General features: G+C 47.6%; 1 protein-coding gene across 17 annotated transcripts in view; it reads right to left on the reverse strand.

The window, feature by feature from the left end:
• Positions 1 to 17,071, reverse strand: part of SUN1 (Sad1 and UNC84 domain containing 1) — a 43,664-nt gene extending 26,593 nt beyond the window's left edge. For 6 of the 17 annotated variants that reach the window (XM_043454845.1, XM_043454847.1, XM_043454846.1 and 3 more), the window contains exons 1-3: positions 16,965 to 17,070; positions 7,793 to 7,929; positions 3,513 to 3,609 (exon numbers count right to left, since the gene is read on the reverse strand). In XM_043454845.1, coding sequence (XP_043310780.1) covers positions 3,513 to 3,589 — 77 coding nt within the window. In that variant the 5' untranslated portion in view covers positions 3,590 to 3,609; positions 7,793 to 7,929; positions 16,965 to 17,070. Of the gene's footprint in view, positions 1 to 3,512; positions 3,610 to 7,123; positions 7,274 to 7,792; positions 7,930 to 16,964 lie in introns of those variants that run through there. The other 11 variants (XM_043454843.1, XM_043454839.1, XM_043454844.1 and 8 more) reach the window with 4 other exon arrangements.
• Between the last annotated feature and the right edge of the window lie 1,233 nt (positions 17,072 to 18,304).

The following is an 18,304-nucleotide window of genomic DNA, read 5'->3' on the forward strand; positions in this document are numbered from 1 at the left end:
CCTTGTCAGAGATAAACACCAATTACAGCACCACTTTTATTTTATTTATTTTTTTTTTTACAGCACCACTTTTAAAGCAAACTAACGGAACGTGCAATCTAGTGTGAATTTTTAAAAACAGCCATTAGGATGTGAAGCCTTTCCTACAAAGCAAAAGCAAGCTGGGACCAACCTGGCCCACAGCTGACACGCCCTCCACGGGCTCTGACCACAGCCCCTGCCTGGGGTTCAGGTCTAGGGCTGGCTCTGGGAAGTGTGAGAGATGCGCTGAAGTCACCAGCATCCCTCCATAGGCCGTGAAGTCAACACTGTCAGAAAACTACAACCTTTACTGTTAATAGTGGACCCTGCCTGATAATGCAGTTAATGAGACAGGGAGCCCAGGAAGCTGCTGAATAATCAAAGAAGAGGAAAGGAAAAGCCAGTGACTGAGCCAACAGCGCCACTTTGCGTCTAACTCATCGTTAAGTCCAGAGACGGATGGTACAAAGAAAACCCACTTCCATGTAATTTCCTTAAACCAAAACACAGGTCCTTCTGCGCTGTCAGCAAGCTTTCCAGATCCGGGAACATGAGTGGAGAACCTGCTCGGTGCCTCGTACGGGCGGGGGTCCTAGAGACAGTCCAGCAGCTAGGCAGGACAGTGAGGACTCCACACCTCCAGGAGGCGAGCTCACAACCCGGCAGGAAGGAGGAAGGTGAGGGAGAGGGCAGAGCTGCCACAGGGAGCAAAGCAGGGGAAAAGTAAATTGCAGCCCAAGGCACAAGGGTGGGGCTGCATGAACTTGGGCCCATTTGCAAACAAAGGCCTTCTGGAAGCAGAGGGAGACCTGCTCCCTGGGAGGCCCTGGGCAGGCCCAGTGGTTTATCTGCCGGAGGTGGAGACTCTGGAGACACCTGGGGGCATGTCCACAAGGCAGCAGAACAGGCCCCAGTCAAGACAGCAGACCACTGGGCTAAGGATCTGGACATCCAGGGTAACCAGGAGCATCTGAGTAAAGTAAATGGGCTTTACATTTCTGCAGTTTACTTTATATTATAAAAACATTTTCAGAAGCGCCCCTGGTGGCTCAGTGGTAAAGAATTTGCCTGCCAATGCAGGAGACACAGTTGGATCCCTGATCCTAAAGATCCCGTAGGCCACAGAGCAACTAATCCCCTGCACCAAAACTATCGAGCCTGTGCTCTAGAGCCTAGGAGTCTCAAGCACTGAGCCCACGAGCTGCAACTCCTGAAGCCTGTATGCCGTAGAGCCCATGTTTCACAAGGAGAAGCCACCACACTGAGAAACTTCACGTTACAACTAGAGAGCAGGCCCACCCTCCACAGCCAGAGAAAAGCCCGTGCAGCCACGGAGACCAGCACAGCCAGGAATAAAGAAATACAATCACAAAAAAATTTTTCAGAATCAAGCTCATTATAAACTTAGATCTGACACTGTGCTTAGTGGCTCAGTCGTGTCCAACTCTTTGCGACCCCATGGACTGATGATGCCTACCAGGTTCCTCTGTCCATGGGATTTCCCAGGCAAGAATACTGGAGTAGGTTGTCATTTCCTTCTCCAGGGGATCTTCCCAATCCAGGGGCCGAACCCAGGATTCTCGCATTGCAGGCGGATTTTTACCCTCTGAGCCACCAGGGAAGCCCACTTTAGATCTGACACTGAAACATGTTAAATCAAACCAACACAAACAGCTTCAAGCTGCTGTGTCTATTTGAGGCATCACCGATAACTTAAGGAAAAGGTTCTTAACTTTAGAGGCTGGAGTAGAGGCAGGACAAAGTCTGCACTAACCCACACTGAATAGTGAGGATGCTAAGCTCAACATAATTTTAATACAAAATATAGTTATTACTCTTCCAAAATTACTTTACATAATTTTCTTAAATGAAAACTGTAATTATTTCAAGTCAGAATTCACCACGTAGATGTGGACTAACACCCCTCCACCAACTTCCTCTCCCGAGATGTAGGCCTCGACCCCCGGGGCACTGGGGTTCCCATCTGGGCTGGCCGAGGGCCAGACGGTGCCTGCCGCCCACAGAGCTCTCGAGCCTGAGGCTCACACACCCTCCCATGAGCTGGTCCTCTCCCAGGCCCTCCTCCGGTGCCCTCCCAGGCTGCGAAGTCACCCTTGACCCTCACTCCCGTCAACCACAAGGCCTCCAGTGTTCCCTCCCAAACCCCACACCCTGCCTAGCACTGCCCGAGCCCTGTCCCCACAGAGTCTCAGCTGAATGTCTGCCAGGCTCTGCAGAGCACCGTCCCCATTCTGAAGACCCGCACAAACCTGGTCCCACCCCTCTGGGTGGAAACCCTGTGCTGACTGCCCTCCTCCCACCAGCACACCTCAGCCTACCTGCCTTTCCCACTCCAGCCCTCATCCACCTCCGTGGCTCTGCTAGAGTGACCTGACTGAAACAAACAGTGCTGCTCTCCCAAGGGAGAGATCCAGATAAAGGGATGTTTAAAGACTGTATTTAAAATGGATCATAAAAACAGATAAATAACTATAAAAACAAAATTAAATGGGTTATAAAAACTAAAAATAAATTACCAAGAATTATTTTTATGCTCCACAAATACAGAATAAGGAAGAGTTTTACTTGAGTTGGCCCACTCATTTTGTTCTAAAATACTACAGACTTTCCATAAAAACAGTACATGTTACTATGGAAAAGCATGACATGATCTAAACTTGTGACTAAAAACTCAAATCATTAACTATCAGGTTTGAGTAATGCTGCTACGAAGTATGTTTCTGAAAATACCTTCCAATTTTCTTTAAGTTTTGATCACACTTTTAATTTTTAGAAGACAAGCCATTGATAAAACTGACACTAGCATCTTTCCTGTGTGCTCTAAACATCTTGCCAGGATGCAAAGATTTTTCTGTCTGCTAATCAAATCCTCACCAACCTAGGAACATCATCCCCTTGCCATTGGCCCATAACTTTACCATACTTAAGTTTCATCTCAACTGTCCCTTCTACTTGGTAAACTAGAAAGGCAAAGAGCAAGTCAATGCCTCCTAAGACTCAGACTTCCAGGCGCAGCACAAAATCACAATACAAATAAAAACAGGAGACCCAGCACTGCATCCACCAGAAGCCGTGCTCCAGAAACCGAGGCTTCACCAAGACTCTGCTCAGGGTGCCTCCTCTCAAGGGCAAATCACTTTCCAGGTTACTTCTGTTAACTTTAAACTGCTCAGCCATCAACACAAATCACAAACCTCAACTTGACCACACAGATGTGCTCTTAAGACCACAGCCCCCTGGGTGGAGACTAAATCAGTCATTTGCAGTGATGAATCACTGAGTCATCAGAAACGTTTGGTTTTCAAAAAAAACCCTCATAATTTCCATGTCAGTTTAGCAGTTTTGTAAAACCAGAGCATAACATAAAGTTCATAGACATTTTCACTTTCAACACAAAGCAGCTGGGTGCAAGTACTATGAACCCCCCAAAAACCCCCCGGCATTCAAGACAACGCACACGTGCAGCTCACCTGAGTGCATACGTGTAGCCAGTGTTCTCGGGCACACACTGGGGAGGAGTGTACGTGTGGAGCCGAGAGAAGTCCATGCTCACGGTCTCAAAGCATACTGCAGAGAGTGGGAAAAGCAACGCAGGCTGTTAAAGGCTGGGACACACAGAGGAGCCCTGTACAAACTGACTCAAGAGCTGCCGTCAACACTTTGATCAAACAGGGCCAGTTAGAAGTTAAAGCAGGGTTGCTTTTCTCCTTTTAAGCAAAGGAGACAAGTTTTCTCACGGCTCCAAGTCCAGAGTGTAGTTAGTTGTCAGACTGAGTTCCCTAAAATGATAAATCTACAAAAGCAAAGGGGGAAATCCTAGACCGATTGACTGAAAATGAAGAGAAAAGAGAGAGTAGCTGAGAACCCTCTTCAGAGCGTATTTTTTTAAATTCCTGAAGGTGTCAAAACATTCTCACGCCTTGGGAATAAATTTTCGTTGTTATTAAGTAAAACAGCACTGACTCTTGTTCCACGGTGAAGATCACCCCCATGCTTTCCTCGAAGGTCAAGTTTTTTTAATTATACAAGTGCCTCAGAATCAGAAGACTGCAGGCTGAATAAGAGATAAGCTACAAGCTCTGGCTACACTTTTATTTCCCCCCCCCAAAAACACAGATTATTTTTAAATTTAAAAGTTTTGAACATATTGTTTTCAAGGTTGTCATCCAGATTTCTTTGAAATGACTCAAATTTTCCTCTGGCTAAAAATACACACTTCAAAAAAAAGAAAAAAAAAAAAAAACACCACCACACCCTCATAGGAGTAACATGAATCTTAATCTGTTGTTCAAAAACCAAGGAAGATAAACCTGGACAAAAAAAAATTCACGCATAAATGACTGATTTCTATAAACTAAGCCAAAAGTACTTAAAATTCACCCCATATTCTTTGAAACAATCCAGGTAGACTTTTAAAAACTAAGTTCCCACAGAAACAAACACCACACACACTAAAAAACAAACACCACTGTTTACATGTTAGGACTGTCACCATGCCGACTAATTTCGACACTGCCCCGCCCCGACTGGGGACCTGGCTCGTGGGCCCAGGCAGCACATGCGCCAGACAAGGACAATCACTCTATTAACAGACACCTGGAGCTCCTGCTGCCAAGACCAGTACCTGAGGTGAGCCCGCGTCTGTGTTCAGCACCCGCCCACGGGCCTCCCTGTGTCCCCCTCTGGCAGCGGAGCCCAGGTTCCGCGGGCGGGGCTGCACCCAGCAGAGGGTAACAATGGCTCTGCCGGAGCTCTGCGAGCTTACCAGGCAACCAGAGTAGCCCCAACAGGGAATCTGCTCCCAGCCCCAGCTTCATTCCCAAAGCGACCTTTCACTTGGCTGTCTACCACCCACTCAGTACCATCCCCAGGTTAAAGCGGTTCTCACTGCTGCTTTTGTTTTAATGACGGTTTTATTTCATCATTTCCAAACCTGTACCTTTTTAAAAATTATTTATTTATTTATGGCTGTGCTGGTCTTCGCTGCTGCAAGGCTTTCTCCAGTTGCACCGAGCAGCGGCTGCTCTCGCTGCGGTCGGCACAGGCTTCTCACCGCAGTGGCTTCTCTTGCTCCGTGTGGTACACAAGGTCTCAGGTGCCCAGGCCCAGCAGCTGAGGTGCATGGACATGGCTGCTCCTCAGCGCCCGGATCAGGGGTCGAACCCATGTTTCCTGCACTGGCAGGTGGATTCCACCACAGAGCCACCAGGGAAGCCCCGCTGCAGAAGATGTTGACCAATGTGTCTACAACTCGTATTGAATACAACCTAGTGAACTGAGTATTTGGATCGGTTCACACAAAGTCGTTTGCAAAGTTATAAACGACTGAGTGGCAGGTGACCGAAAGCCAAGCAGCACTGAAGTATCACGACGATGACGTAGAGACATCAGAACGCCCGGCTGAGAACAAGGCCAACTCCGACGGGTCTGGGCTCTGACCCCAGCTCTGCCACGAGCTGACTGGCTGCCTGCGCCAGCTCCTCACGCTCAGGCAGCTCTGTGAGTGGCGGCAGAGCTCCAGGCAAGGCCGCAGAAGGGCTGCAGTGAGGACCAGCCCATGACTGAGAAGAGAAGAGCCTGGAGAGGAGGCCACTCGAGGAACGGACAGCCTTTTTACTTTATTCTATTTGCAACGTATCCATAATACTTTCTAACTTCATTTACTTGAAGTATAGTAGATTTACAAGATTTCAGGTGTATAGCAAAGTAATTCAGCTATATATACATACAAACATATACACAAATACAAAGTATTTTTTATCCTTTTCCATGATAGGTTACTACACAATATTGAATACAGTCCCCTTTGCTATACAATAGGTCCCTGTTGTCTGCCTAGTACAGCCTTTTTATTTTAAGAAAAGTTACATTAATATGTTCTCACGTTTTCATCTACCTAAAAGAGAGGTTAATTTCTAATGGGATAACAGTGTTTTCAAAGCTGTCAGAAGCAAAGGACCAGCTACAACCACACCACTCAGCCTGGTTCTTCCTATCGATAAGACAGATGAAGCTGAGTGATACCACCCTTGTCAGGCTTAACGGAGGCCTTCTGCCACAATTCAAAAAGAAATGTGACTTCTTGTCTCTGAAATAAAATTCTATCCAAGAACCAAGTGTAGCTACTGACCATCAGACGAGTCTCCTACCACGAGCAGGATAGGGTTACAGCAAAGTGACCGCGTAAACGTCCTACAGGCGACAACACAGACACAAGCTGGTGGCAGGCTCGTGGAAGGCTTTCGGCTAAATGTTTTATGAGGGGAGCTTCAAACGTAAAATGCCCAAGGATAACACCGTGGAGACAGCACTGGTGTGGACACACAGCTCTAGGAAGACCAGCCGAGGTCTGGAGGAAAGGCACACGGGAGACTGTGGAGGGCAGTCTTGGCCATGCTGGTCGGAGCTCAGCGGCCACAGGAGTGGAAGGAATGGGAGACTGAGGTCAGTGCTCTTACTTTTCCCTACTCACGCTGACTTCACTCCTGTAACCACAGACTTTGTGTTCAGTACACACGTGTAACATCTTCTGCAGAACCCACCCCTGTCTAATCAGACCTGCGGCTCAGGGAAATGCCGCCCTGGCCTTGACTGCCTCCAGTGCCCAGAAAGCCACCTCCCCACGCAGATCCTCCCAAAGCAGCAGGTGGGTACAGAGGCTGCAGCAAGCTTGACTCAGAAGCGCGCCGAAGGGGGAGGCGTGCTGCCCTGTGCTCAGTGTGGACGCGGCTCGGGGTGCAGGCGCGCTGTTCCTCTCCACACCCCGCTTCTCCTCTGCCAACTCTGCTGCCTCAGTCTGCCTCCCTGGACACATCATGATGTGGCTTCACAACACTTTAAAATTAATCTCTAGTTCCTTTCATAAAACACGAACATTAGATAAAATTATAGAGTAAAATAAAGCAAAGGAGAATTAAATGATGCATGTAAAGCAATGCCTGATACATGGCAAATACTCATCAAGTAAGCTTTAATTATTTTGTGGAATACAATTACAAAGTCTGTTTTAATTGTTTTTTAAAGAAGGATTTTTTTCTTTGTCTTCTGAGTTAACAATCCCCAAGATTGAAGAGTCACTCACCCCAGCCTCAGTGAAAGAGAAAGTCCGGCGGCAGCTCAAATGGCCGCACCCCAGAGCCCGCAGGCAGAAGGCCGCCCCAGCCTCGGCTCAGCAGGACCCCAGCAGCGGTCTCCCCGCTGCAGGGCCTGGCGTGTCCCCAGAGCCGCTGCCGGCTCCTTTTACACCATTGCTACTTCAAGCCCGAGTGTAACCTTAGAACGTTCCCACTTGCAGCAGGGCCTGTGACTTGAGGGAGATCAGATTTGCATTTATAATCTGAGCAGTATTGAAAGAGCAAGTGAAATAATGAATTGAAAATGTTTTCATCAGCATCAGAAAATCCTGAAAAGAATTCCAAGTCAACATTTTGCAAATACGTGTGTTTATAAGGAGCTGTCCTGTGCAGGCTTCACTGTCCTCATTTCTCTAGTCTCTTTCAGGCCACACCCTTCTCCCAACGGTGTCACCACCGGGCTGACCTCCTCACGGGCCACGTGTCCTCTGCGCCCCTAATGTGGACATGGCGGGGCGCACGGCGGAGCCGGGCTCACACCAGGGCGCCTCCAGGCCCAGCAGGCTAGCGTGGGGGGGAGGGAGGGGGTGCTCCCTGGGAAAGAGTGCTCTTGAACAGTGTTCAAACTGCCAGTCCCGAGTGGAGGCGGTGGGGGTGGCGGGGGGTGCAGCGCTCACCTCAGCAGATGCGGCCGTGAGTGGAGAAGGAAGTTCCGGTGTCACCCTCTGATCGTGTCCTGGCGGCCACGCACACAGGCCAGCACGCACGGGCAAAAAAAGGTCCTCTGTCTAGGCTGCAGACGCTGGTCTCAAACCTAGGAAATGAAGTAAGTGTCGTTACCAACACGCAGATCCTAGCGGGGCTTTAAAGTATGAGTTAAGATGCCTCATCGGTGACACTTGGCTTCTCCTTTAAAGCTCTCCCCTTGCCCAGGGCACACTGTAATATTTACACCATGTGGGAGAAGTAAAATAAAAAGTTCAGTTTTTGTTCTTGAATGCTTTGGTCAAAAGTGGATTTTAGTTCTACCACGACATATAATTTGAATCTCTACTATTTAGAACATTTGTACTCATCTAGTAACAATCTAGAAGACATGCCTGAAAAATATTAAAAATTACAAGTCACATGGTTGAAAATAGAGACTGAAGCAAATGGCAATACCAAAGAAAGAAAATAAAACTGTTAACAGCACTGAAATAAATTAGCACAAAATATTTTCTTAGGAAATGCTATCAGTTCTTAAATAAAACTAGAAAAAAATCAAACTTTAAAAATGGTCTGCAGCATTTCTTCTCATTATTATAAACCACAAGCATCATCATCTAGTAGGTAATTATTTTTTATTGAACCATGTATAAGGCTATCAGAATTTGCTCCAAAGGCACTGTGTTTATAAAGATAAGCAAGTCACAAATCAAGGTTTCTATGAACTGATGGGGCTGCTGACCAAGTGGGCCGAGCCCAGAAGTGAGCCTGACGGACACAGGCTGACACGGCTTCCCTGCACAAATCCTCAGGGGCAACACGACCGCCTTGTCAGCCCTCGCCAGAGTCCCCTGTGAGCACCGCACCTCGCCCTCAGGAAGCGCGGCCGTCCAAGGGGTCAGCGCCAGACAGCGCCCTCCCCTCTCTGGGCACAGGGCCAGACATCATCTGCCGCAGGCCATGTCCAAGGCCCTGAGCTGACGGCGGAGGCTGCACTGCCCGCCCCAGGCCCTTGCACCCGCACACGAGGCCCAGCCTCACTCCCACCAACACTGCACCACACAGGGTTTGGTTGTCAACGTGTACCTGTGCCATCTGGTATTTCTTTACTACATGCCTTGTAGAGAAGAATTTTAAATCTGAAATTCAGAGGTGCCCTTTAAACATTAGTACTATAGTGATTTCTTAAAAATCAGTACTGTATCTTATTGGTGATTTTGGCCTCACTGCAGGGCATGTGGGATCTTAGTCCCCTGACCAGGGACTGAACTCGCGCGCCCTGAGGTAGAAGCGCAGAGTCTTAACCACTGGACTGCCTGGGAAGCCCTGAGTACTCTACTTTAACATAATCACTTGCTCAGACTTAATCCTGTTAAAACTACATAACATAGAGACTAAAAATATTAGTTATATTTGTCTACAGATTAGAAATAAATATAAACTGGCTTAGAAATGATTGTTTTCCAAAGATCATATTCAATGTAATTACTTCCACAACATAATAAACAGGAATTGGCATTACCTACCTGTTTTCATTTTAAGGAAGCAAAACATTGATAGTTTATGGAAAACTATGATTTATACTTGTAAAGAGTCGGACATGACTGAGCAACTTTACTTACTTAAAAAATAACCTCGTTATTTAAAACAGCTAATCAGAAACAAATGAGTATAACCTAAAAATACATGAAAGATCTTTACAGAATATTATATTTGTTTTATATATATACTTGAATATATTTTTAAACCTTCAAGAAAAATACTACACTAAATTTAATTGTAAATTTCAGAGAATGAGACTACCCCGTCTGGGACTGTTCAACATTTTTTTAAAGAGTAGGTCTGCTAAATGGGACAAGAATCTGAAACAGAACAGATACGTGTGAGTGTGACTGAATCACTCTGCTGCACATCTGGAATTAACACAACGCTGTTCATCAACTATGCTCCAGGACAGAATAAAAAGTTTTTAAAAATGAGGAGTAGGTTTTGGTCTTATAATTTAAACAATTAATCCAGTAACTATTATTTTCAAAAAGAAAAAGAAGGCCGGTCTTCATCTGTGAAGCGGTGTGAGGTGGCCTGACCTGGGGTTAGGGTTAGGTTCAGTGGTGGGAGCCTGGCCCTCGCACTGCGGCAGGACTTGGCCAGTCACCACCCCCCGCCTGCCCAGCTCGAGAGTGAGAACACCCAACAGGAGTCAGGTATTAGCAGCAGCAACTCTGTACTGACAGCTGCCAGCCAAGATCTGAGGTGTCTTTTTTCAGAAATGATGAAGTAGGAAAAGAGGCAGGCTGGAGAGCTTTGTTTACATAATAGCAGCGTTTTCGGGGAAATAACTCCTTCTACATGGAGATGCATTATCACCTGCTTACATCTCCCAATGACACGCGCTCCAGAAGGTTTTAATAAAACCTGTGTTTCCTCTGACAGGGAGATCTGCCTCAGTGTTTCAGCAAAGGCAAATTACTTACTTTCTGCCTATTACTGTAAAGGGTTTTTCTTTTTAGAAGACAGAAAACATGACCCCACAGTTCTCAGACCCAGAGTGCACTGAGTTTCCTTCCAGCGGTGCGGTCAGAAGAGCTGCGCCCAGCACCTCCCCTGGTAAGAGTTCAGTGACAGCAAGGGACGGAGGGTCTTCCGGAGCAACGCCGGGTGGTGGTTCGGGGCCCCCACACCCCACAGGCTCCTCGGGACACTAGAGGAAACTCTGACAGGCGAAAGCCCTCTGTCTCATCCCACGGGAGGCTTGTCTCTTTCTCACCGTCGCACAGGACTTAGGTCGCACATGCCTGGGCTGGCCCCCGTCTGTTGCTGAATAAACGTGTGTGACAGGCCCAGGGGTGAGCCCTCCCCTGCACTCAGCCCTCCTCTGGAAGGCCTTCCTAACCCAGAGCCTGGGAACAGGCTGTCATGGATTCTGCTGCCCACGCAGATCTGACCTCTGCACTCCCCGCCATTTTTAACTCATCTAATCCATCTGTTGCTCCTTTGTATACCTGAGGCAGGCATCTGATTCTACTTCTGCACGTCACCCACTGAATTCAAGGGGAGCAACCACCACCCCCCCAGAACAGCGGCGCCCTCCCTTGGGCCAGTCCCCCACCCCCTGACCATCTCTCGCTGGCTTCCTGGGAGCGAGCACCCCTAATTTCCCCCTATCCAGTCTTGCCTCCTCAAGCCAGAAAACTGCCAGAATGATCCAAAGAGAGATTCAACCATGTCCCTCCCTTCAGATCCCATGGCTTCCCAGCACCCATGAATGAGACCCCTGTCCGGGGCCCCATCTCCCACCACCACATCACAGCTTCAGCAAGAGCCGGGCCCAGGCAGCCCTCTCCCTCTGCTCCATTTACCTACAACTCTGGTGCCCTTCTCTTGTCTGGGACGCCCTCCTGATCCTGATTCCCACTCCCTTGGTCTCCTGCCACCCCAACTGCTCCCAGGTAACTTCTATGCACCTTCTGGCTCTAGCTGAAAGACCACCTCCAGGAAGCATCCAACTTATGTGCCAATTTTAGAGGTCCCTAGTGTTTGACCACATAACAGAACTGTGGTATCTGTTGATCAATGAGTCTTTCTCTCCAACTAGACCGTGAACTCTCTGAGGGCAGGAGCTAACCCTGACTTGTAGAACCAATGAATATCACACAGGTGCCTAGAGAAATGGGAGAAGTCGTCGCTATCACATTGCTTTGCCTTTAACCTGAAAATACTCCTGGTTCCCCTCATCCCTCTCTTGGCACCCCCACCCCATGTTGGATGAACTCCTAAAGAGCAGTAAGGGCTCTACACATCTGGTCCCCAAACTCCTTCTCCTAATCAACCTGAAGCACATCGTGTGTTTCCTCATCTAATCAGAACTGTGGTGTCTGCTGCTTCATTTCCAACTATAACTGGGAACAACCAGAAACAATAATTATAGGATTTTACTGCTACTATAAATGAAAACACTTAATCCACACCATTTCGGGATCACCCTTTCTAATGCTCTGTCCTCCTGCATGTGAAGCACAGGGCTAAAAGTGACTGTTCACCAGTATTAACAGCGTTTGTACCATAAACAGCAAGTAAAGGAACCTTTAAACGGACGTTTTCCATGTTTTAGATGAGGCTCCCATCTTCCAATAACATTAAAGACCAAACAAAGAAAACAGAATGACTAAGAGCAAAGCAACTAGGCAAAGCACTCTTGTTTTGAAGCTGTGTGCGCCCTGGGGAACCCCTCACGCCACCCTGGGAACCACTGATCTATGCTTAATTACTCTCACACGACTCAAGTCTTGGCCCTGCAGCTTTCCTCTGCACAAATATCTAAAACCATCTGTCACAAGGTTCTTACTCCCTAAACTAAAATTCAGTCAATAATGGTTCACCGAGTGCCCCTATGCCACTAAATGAAAAACACAGCACTCAACTAACACACAGGATTACAGATACAGCTCAAACTGCAAAACTGACCAACGAGCCCCACAGGCCATTTAACAGAGCAGCGAGTTACAGCACTGAGTATAATGAACAGCAAGTCACAGACAGCAGCACTGCAGTCTACACGTTTTCTTTGTCCATCCTAAATTTATTTTGGCCCAAAGGAAGTAAAGTTTCAAATGGAGCCGGTCTAGTCTCTTCTATCTGGACATCAAGTGGGCTAAGCTGTCCAAAATAGCAATGAGTTCCCAATCTAGGAAGAAAGGGAGGAAGCAAATGCAGGTGTTTTCAGTCAACAAGATAATACTGCAACCCTCCTGCAGGAACCACAGAGCACAACTACCCTCCAAAATATTCACAGCAACATCACGTGTGCTTGACTGGAATCACTGTTTTGTTTCCACTGCCCTGCGAACCCCAATGTGGGTGCTCAAGTTTTGGATGTGTTCAGGACCACTCAGCTTGAGTCAACGTGGGCCGCATGAAATACCCTGCAGTTCTCTGGGTTCTCACCGCTCCTTGAAATACAGAGGTACGGACAGGTGTTGCAATGCTGAAGCTGGCTTCATCCCGCCAGCACTGCTACCAAAAGTGCCTGGCATTACTCAACAGGAGAAAAAACAATACGAAGAAACTTGGAAACAAGAAAACAAATGGATGAATGAAAACTGACATAGGCCAGAAAAAGCGGAATCATAAGCTTGCAATGAGGAACACTGAGAAATAACCCAGTTTTCATCATGGACCCCCAAAGTCTTAAGATGGTGACACCTGTAAACACTTGGAAGTAAAGACGTAGAACGGAATCAAAATACAGGACGAATCAAACAATGAAAGTCTGTTTAAGAAGCAACTAGGCAAAACCATGTGATCATCTCAACTGGTGCAGGAAAAGCATCTGTCAAAATCCAACAGTTCTTCGTGACAAAAACATTGAACAAACTAGGAAAAGAGAACTTCCTCAATCTGACAAGGGGATTTATTAAAACTCACAGCTAACACCACACTCTATGGTGAAAGGCTGAAAACTTTCCCCTGAAATCAGAAACAAAACAAGGACATCACTTTTACCACTGCTATTCAAGACTGTACTGGATCTAGCCAGAGCAATTAGGCAAGGAAAAAAAAAAAAGATGGCATCCAAATTAGAAAGCAAAAACTAGGACTTCCCTGGTGGTCCAGCGGCTAAGACTCTGAACTCCCAATGCAGAGGACCTGGGTTTGAGCCCTGGTCGGGGAACTAGATTCCACAAGCTGCAACTAAGACCTGGTGCAGCCAAAATTAATAAATACATAAATGAAAAAAAAAAAAAAAAAGCAAAAACTAAAACTGCCTCTATTCACAGATGGCATTATAGAAAATCTTAAAGAATTCACAAAAAACTATTAAAACTAATAAACTGAGCCAAGTTAAAATTGCACGATACAAGATCAAGACACAAAAATAAGTTATATTTCTATTTATTACCAATAAACAATCTAAAAGCAAAATTAAGAAAAGAACTGCTCTTAAAGTAGCAACAAAAAGAATAACAAACTTAGCCAGAGGTTGTGAGTTTGTTCCTCACCTGGAGCACCAAAAAAAAAAACAACAACAACAAACTTAGTTGAATAAGTTTAAGAAAGTATAAGACTGGTACACTAAAAATGATAAAATATTGCTGAAAGAAATTAAAGACATAAATGAACAGAAAGAGAGCCCCATTCATATGCTGGAAGACAATGCTGTTAACCAGACAATACTCCCCCCTAAGTAAGCATAGATTCAATGTACTTTCAAAATCACAAAGGCCTTTTTTGGTAAATATGGTAAAGCTTATACTTAAATTCATATGAATTGCAATGAATCCCAAACAGCCAAAAACAATGTTGAAAAAGAACAAATTTGGAAAACTCACACTTTCCAATTCCAAAACTTACTTCAAAACAGTGTATTCCCATCATAATGGCAGACATATAAACTAACAGGATAGAATTAACAGTCCAGAAATAAACTCATACATTTAATGGTCAACTGACGTTCTATGAGGGTGCCGAAACTAGTCAACAGGGAAAGAACAGTCTCTTCAACAAGTGGTGCTGGGACATCTGGACATCTACAAGTGAAGCTGGACCCTTACCTCACCTCATATACAAAAACTGACTCAAAATGAATTAAAGGCCTTCATTTATGAGCTAAAACTATAAAACTCTTAGATTAAAAACAGAGATTTACCTCCACGACCTTGGATTTGTCAAGTCTCTTAGATAAGACACCAAAAGCATGAGCAACAAAGGAGAAAATAAATGTGGCTTCATCAAAATTAAAAGTTTTGTGCATCAAAGGACACTATCAACAGAGTGAAGAGACAACCCAAAGAATGGAAGAAAGTATACACAAATCATGTATCTGAAAGGGTCTAGTATTCAGGAGATGTAAAGAACTCTTACAACTCAACAAAAAGGCAAATAACCCAATTACAAAATGGACAAGAATGGACATTTTCCAAAGGAACATGTATAAAAGGCGAACAAATACATAAAAAGATGATCAACATCATCAGTTACTATGGAAATGCAAACCAAAATCAAACTGACACACCACCTCACAAGTACTAGGATGGCCATAATAAAACAATACAAAATGGAAAAAGTGTTGGAGAGGATGCAGAGAAAGTGGAACCCTTACACACTGTTGATGGGAATGTAAAATGGTGCAGCTACTGCGGAAAATAGTTTGGTGGCTCCTCTACAAATTAAATATAGAGTTACCATGTGACCCAGCAATTCCACTCCCAGTTACTGACACATACCCCAAAAATGAAAACAGGTGCTCAAACAAAAACTTGTACACAAATGTTCACAGCAACATTATTCGTAATGGACAAAAAGTGAAACAACTCAAATGCCCACTAACAGATGAATGGATAAGCAATTGATATATTTGTACAATGGAATATTATTCAGTTGCAAAGAGGAATCCAAGTTCTGACACACTCTACAACATGGATAAACCTTAAAAACATTCTGCTAAAACAAAAACAAAAACAAAAAACATTCTGCTATGTGAAAGAAGTCAACATAAAAGGTCACATACTGTAATAATCCATTTGTATTAAAAAAAAAAAAAAATCCAGAACAGACACATTCATAGAAACAGAAAAAACCTTAGCAGCTGCCAGAGGCCAGGAGCAGTGGGTAATGGGAAGTGACTCCTAATGGGTACCGGGCTTTCATCTAGAGTGATAAAAAAGTTCTACAACTAGGCAGTGGTGATGGTTGCAGAGCACTGTGAACAAACTCAATGCCAAGGCACTGTACAGGTTAAAACATAAATTTTATGAGGTGTTTTTTACAACTCAAAAAAAGGAAAAAAAGCAGTTAGCTACACAGCATGGTTCCCCTTCCTGCCTCCCCCTAGAAAAGACTGGAGCATAAAACCAAGGGCTCTCTAGACTTGCAAGTACGAGGGGCAGTCGAGTTATAGAATGCCTTCCTGCAACGGGGGATAAGAGAGCATTTCCTCGCTAATTTGTGAAGCCCACAGCCACAGTCTTCCACCCTACTTTTAAAATGAGGCAGAAGATTGGGAAGCCTTTCTCTGGACCTCTAGAAAGTCCAGTCAAAGGACCCAAGGGCAGCGACACTGAGTATGGCTCAAGGAAACCCAACCCGTCCTCTCAGCCAACAGTGACAGGACCAGCGCGGGTGCAGAGCTCCCCAAGGGCTGGGCAGGGCCCCACTCTCAGATACCCCGATGTTTCAGGACAGGAGGACTCAAGCAAGCCAAAACTTAGGCCACGAACGAAGAATGAGACGCCAAGGCATTCAGAAACAACATGACACAAAATTTTAGAGGAAAAAACAGTAACGATCAACAAACCCCTGGGAAATGGTAAAATCCGAAGGCCAAAACAAAACGCTCAACAAATGAATTAGGAGATTAAGGAAATCTAGAAAGTCAAACAAGAAGACAACGGTGGAAAATAGGAGAGATAAAGATGACAAATCAAGAGGTCCAATGCCCAAATACAGTAGCATTTCCAAACACACAGAGAAAAAAAAGAAAAAAAAGAAGAAAACTATCAAAGCAAATAAATCGAGAAAATTAAAATTCTCCAGAACTTCCCAGTCACCCCGCGTTTCCAGACTTAACTCTAAAGTGTCCGATGAAACGGATGAAAACACACCCGGACGGCTCACGTTTCGGAGCCGCGAGGGCGGGGCGAGGGAACGGGTCGGGCACTGAGGACCCGGCGCGGTGCCGGGCACCAGGCCTTGCCGGCCCGACCTCGGCCCCCGCCAGCATCGGCGGGCACGCGCGACCCCGGGCCGGAGCGGCGAGCCGGGCGCGCGAGCCGAAGGCAGGCGAGGGGCGCGGCGCCCGGCGGGCGGGGGGCGGCGGACCGCGGAGCGGGCGGCGGGCGCTGAATAAGCGCCAGGTGAGGCGCGGGGCGCTCGGTCAGCAGAGGGGACGCGGCCTGAGGAAGAGCGGCCTGAGGGTGGGGGGGGGGGGTGTCTGACCAGGGTCCGGAGGTGCCGCGCACGTCCCGCGGGCGGGGACGACTGTCTGAGGAGGGGGCGCGGGGGCCGCGGGGCTGAGGAGAGGCTGCGGCCGTTGGCGGCCTCGCCGGGGCCCGCGGCCGCCCCTGCCCCCGCCGCCCGGAGGGGCGCCTGGGCCCCGGGCCCACCGCGCCCGGCCCTCCAGGCCCGAGCCCCGCCACAGCTCACCTGCCTCGCGCCGCGCTCGCCGCCGCCGCCGCTGCCGCCTGAGGCCTTGTCTGCACCGCCCAGGCCCGGGAGACCGTGCCCTGCCAGCCAATCGCGCGCCGCGCCGGGGAGCAACGCGGACGCGCACCAATCGCGGGCGCGCCTCTGGAAGCTCCTCGGCCAATACAGAGGCGGCCTCCCGAGGGGCCCACCCAATCGACAACGGAGGCCGAGCCGCGGGCGGGGAGGTGGGCGGGCCCCCAAGGCGGCGCGCGCGGGGACGGGCGGGGCGAGAGGGCTCCGAGGAGGCGCGTAGGGCTTTCGTGCCGAGCGAAACCTCGGGCGCGGGAGGACGTCCGTCTCGATTCCGAGCAACCAGGCCGCCCTCCCTGCGACCCCCGTCCCCGCGCCTCGTGGCTGTCGCCGCGCCCCCGGCCCCGACACCCCGTACCCGTGCGGCCTCCGAGCTCCGCCCGCGTCCCTAGGCGTCGCAGGTGCGCTCCTCCGAGGCGGGAGGTGGCGGAGTCGGGCTCTCAGGCCGCTGCTCCGGGGCCTGCGGAGGACACATGCGCCTTCCTAGCCTGCAGCCTTCTCCACCCACGGATAACAACAAACCACTCTCCGGTGGGGTGTTGCGCTGTTTGATCCCGACCTTTATTATCTCTTTGAGTTTCAAGAACCGATTTGCCGGGTAGATAAAGAAGCTGTTATGATCCTACTTTACAAAAGAGGAAACGCGGCTCCAGCAGGTTAGCGGGCAGGTGAGGGTGAGAAGACTGCCCAACTGGCCTCTCACGGAAAGACTTCCAGCGCGGCAAAGAAAAAACCAGTTGCAAGGGCTATTTTAATGAGAACGTATTTATTACAATAATGGCAGTGGACTAATGCAGTGTTAGCTGGCTGTCCTTGTAGGGTTTATTAAGAGAAAGGATGGCCTTTTTCTTCTCTTATTTTTCTAACTCAGCACAGGGGCTGTGTCTTTAGGTGAGCTCGCAGGAAGTCATATCCCCTGTATAAATTTCACAAATGCCTTTTTATAAGCAGGGTAGGTGGTCAACAGGAGCAGTGCAGAGAGAGGAGAGAAGGGTGTGTTTTTTCTGGTGTGTTTTGGTTTGTTTTTTGAGTGTTGCCTGGGAGGGCGGAGCGGGAGTGGGGTGTAAGGCAGGGGGAGGAGTGGATTGAGGAGAATAAATATCCGGATTAAGTCTAGGCCTTCCAGTTGTCCACAGTAGCTACCGGCCACATGTAATTACTATCACTGGAAATGTGGCTAGTTGGAATTGAGGTGAGCTGTGCATTTTGAAGACTTAAGTATGAAAAGGAAGGTTAAATATCTCATTTTAAAATATTGCTTATTTGTT

This window comes from Cervus canadensis, chromosome 32, assembly GCF_019320065.1.
Source record: "Cervus canadensis isolate Bull #8, Minnesota chromosome 32, ASM1932006v1, whole genome shotgun sequence".
NCBI classification, from domain to species: domain Eukaryota; kingdom Metazoa; phylum Chordata; class Mammalia; order Artiodactyla; family Cervidae; genus Cervus; species Cervus canadensis.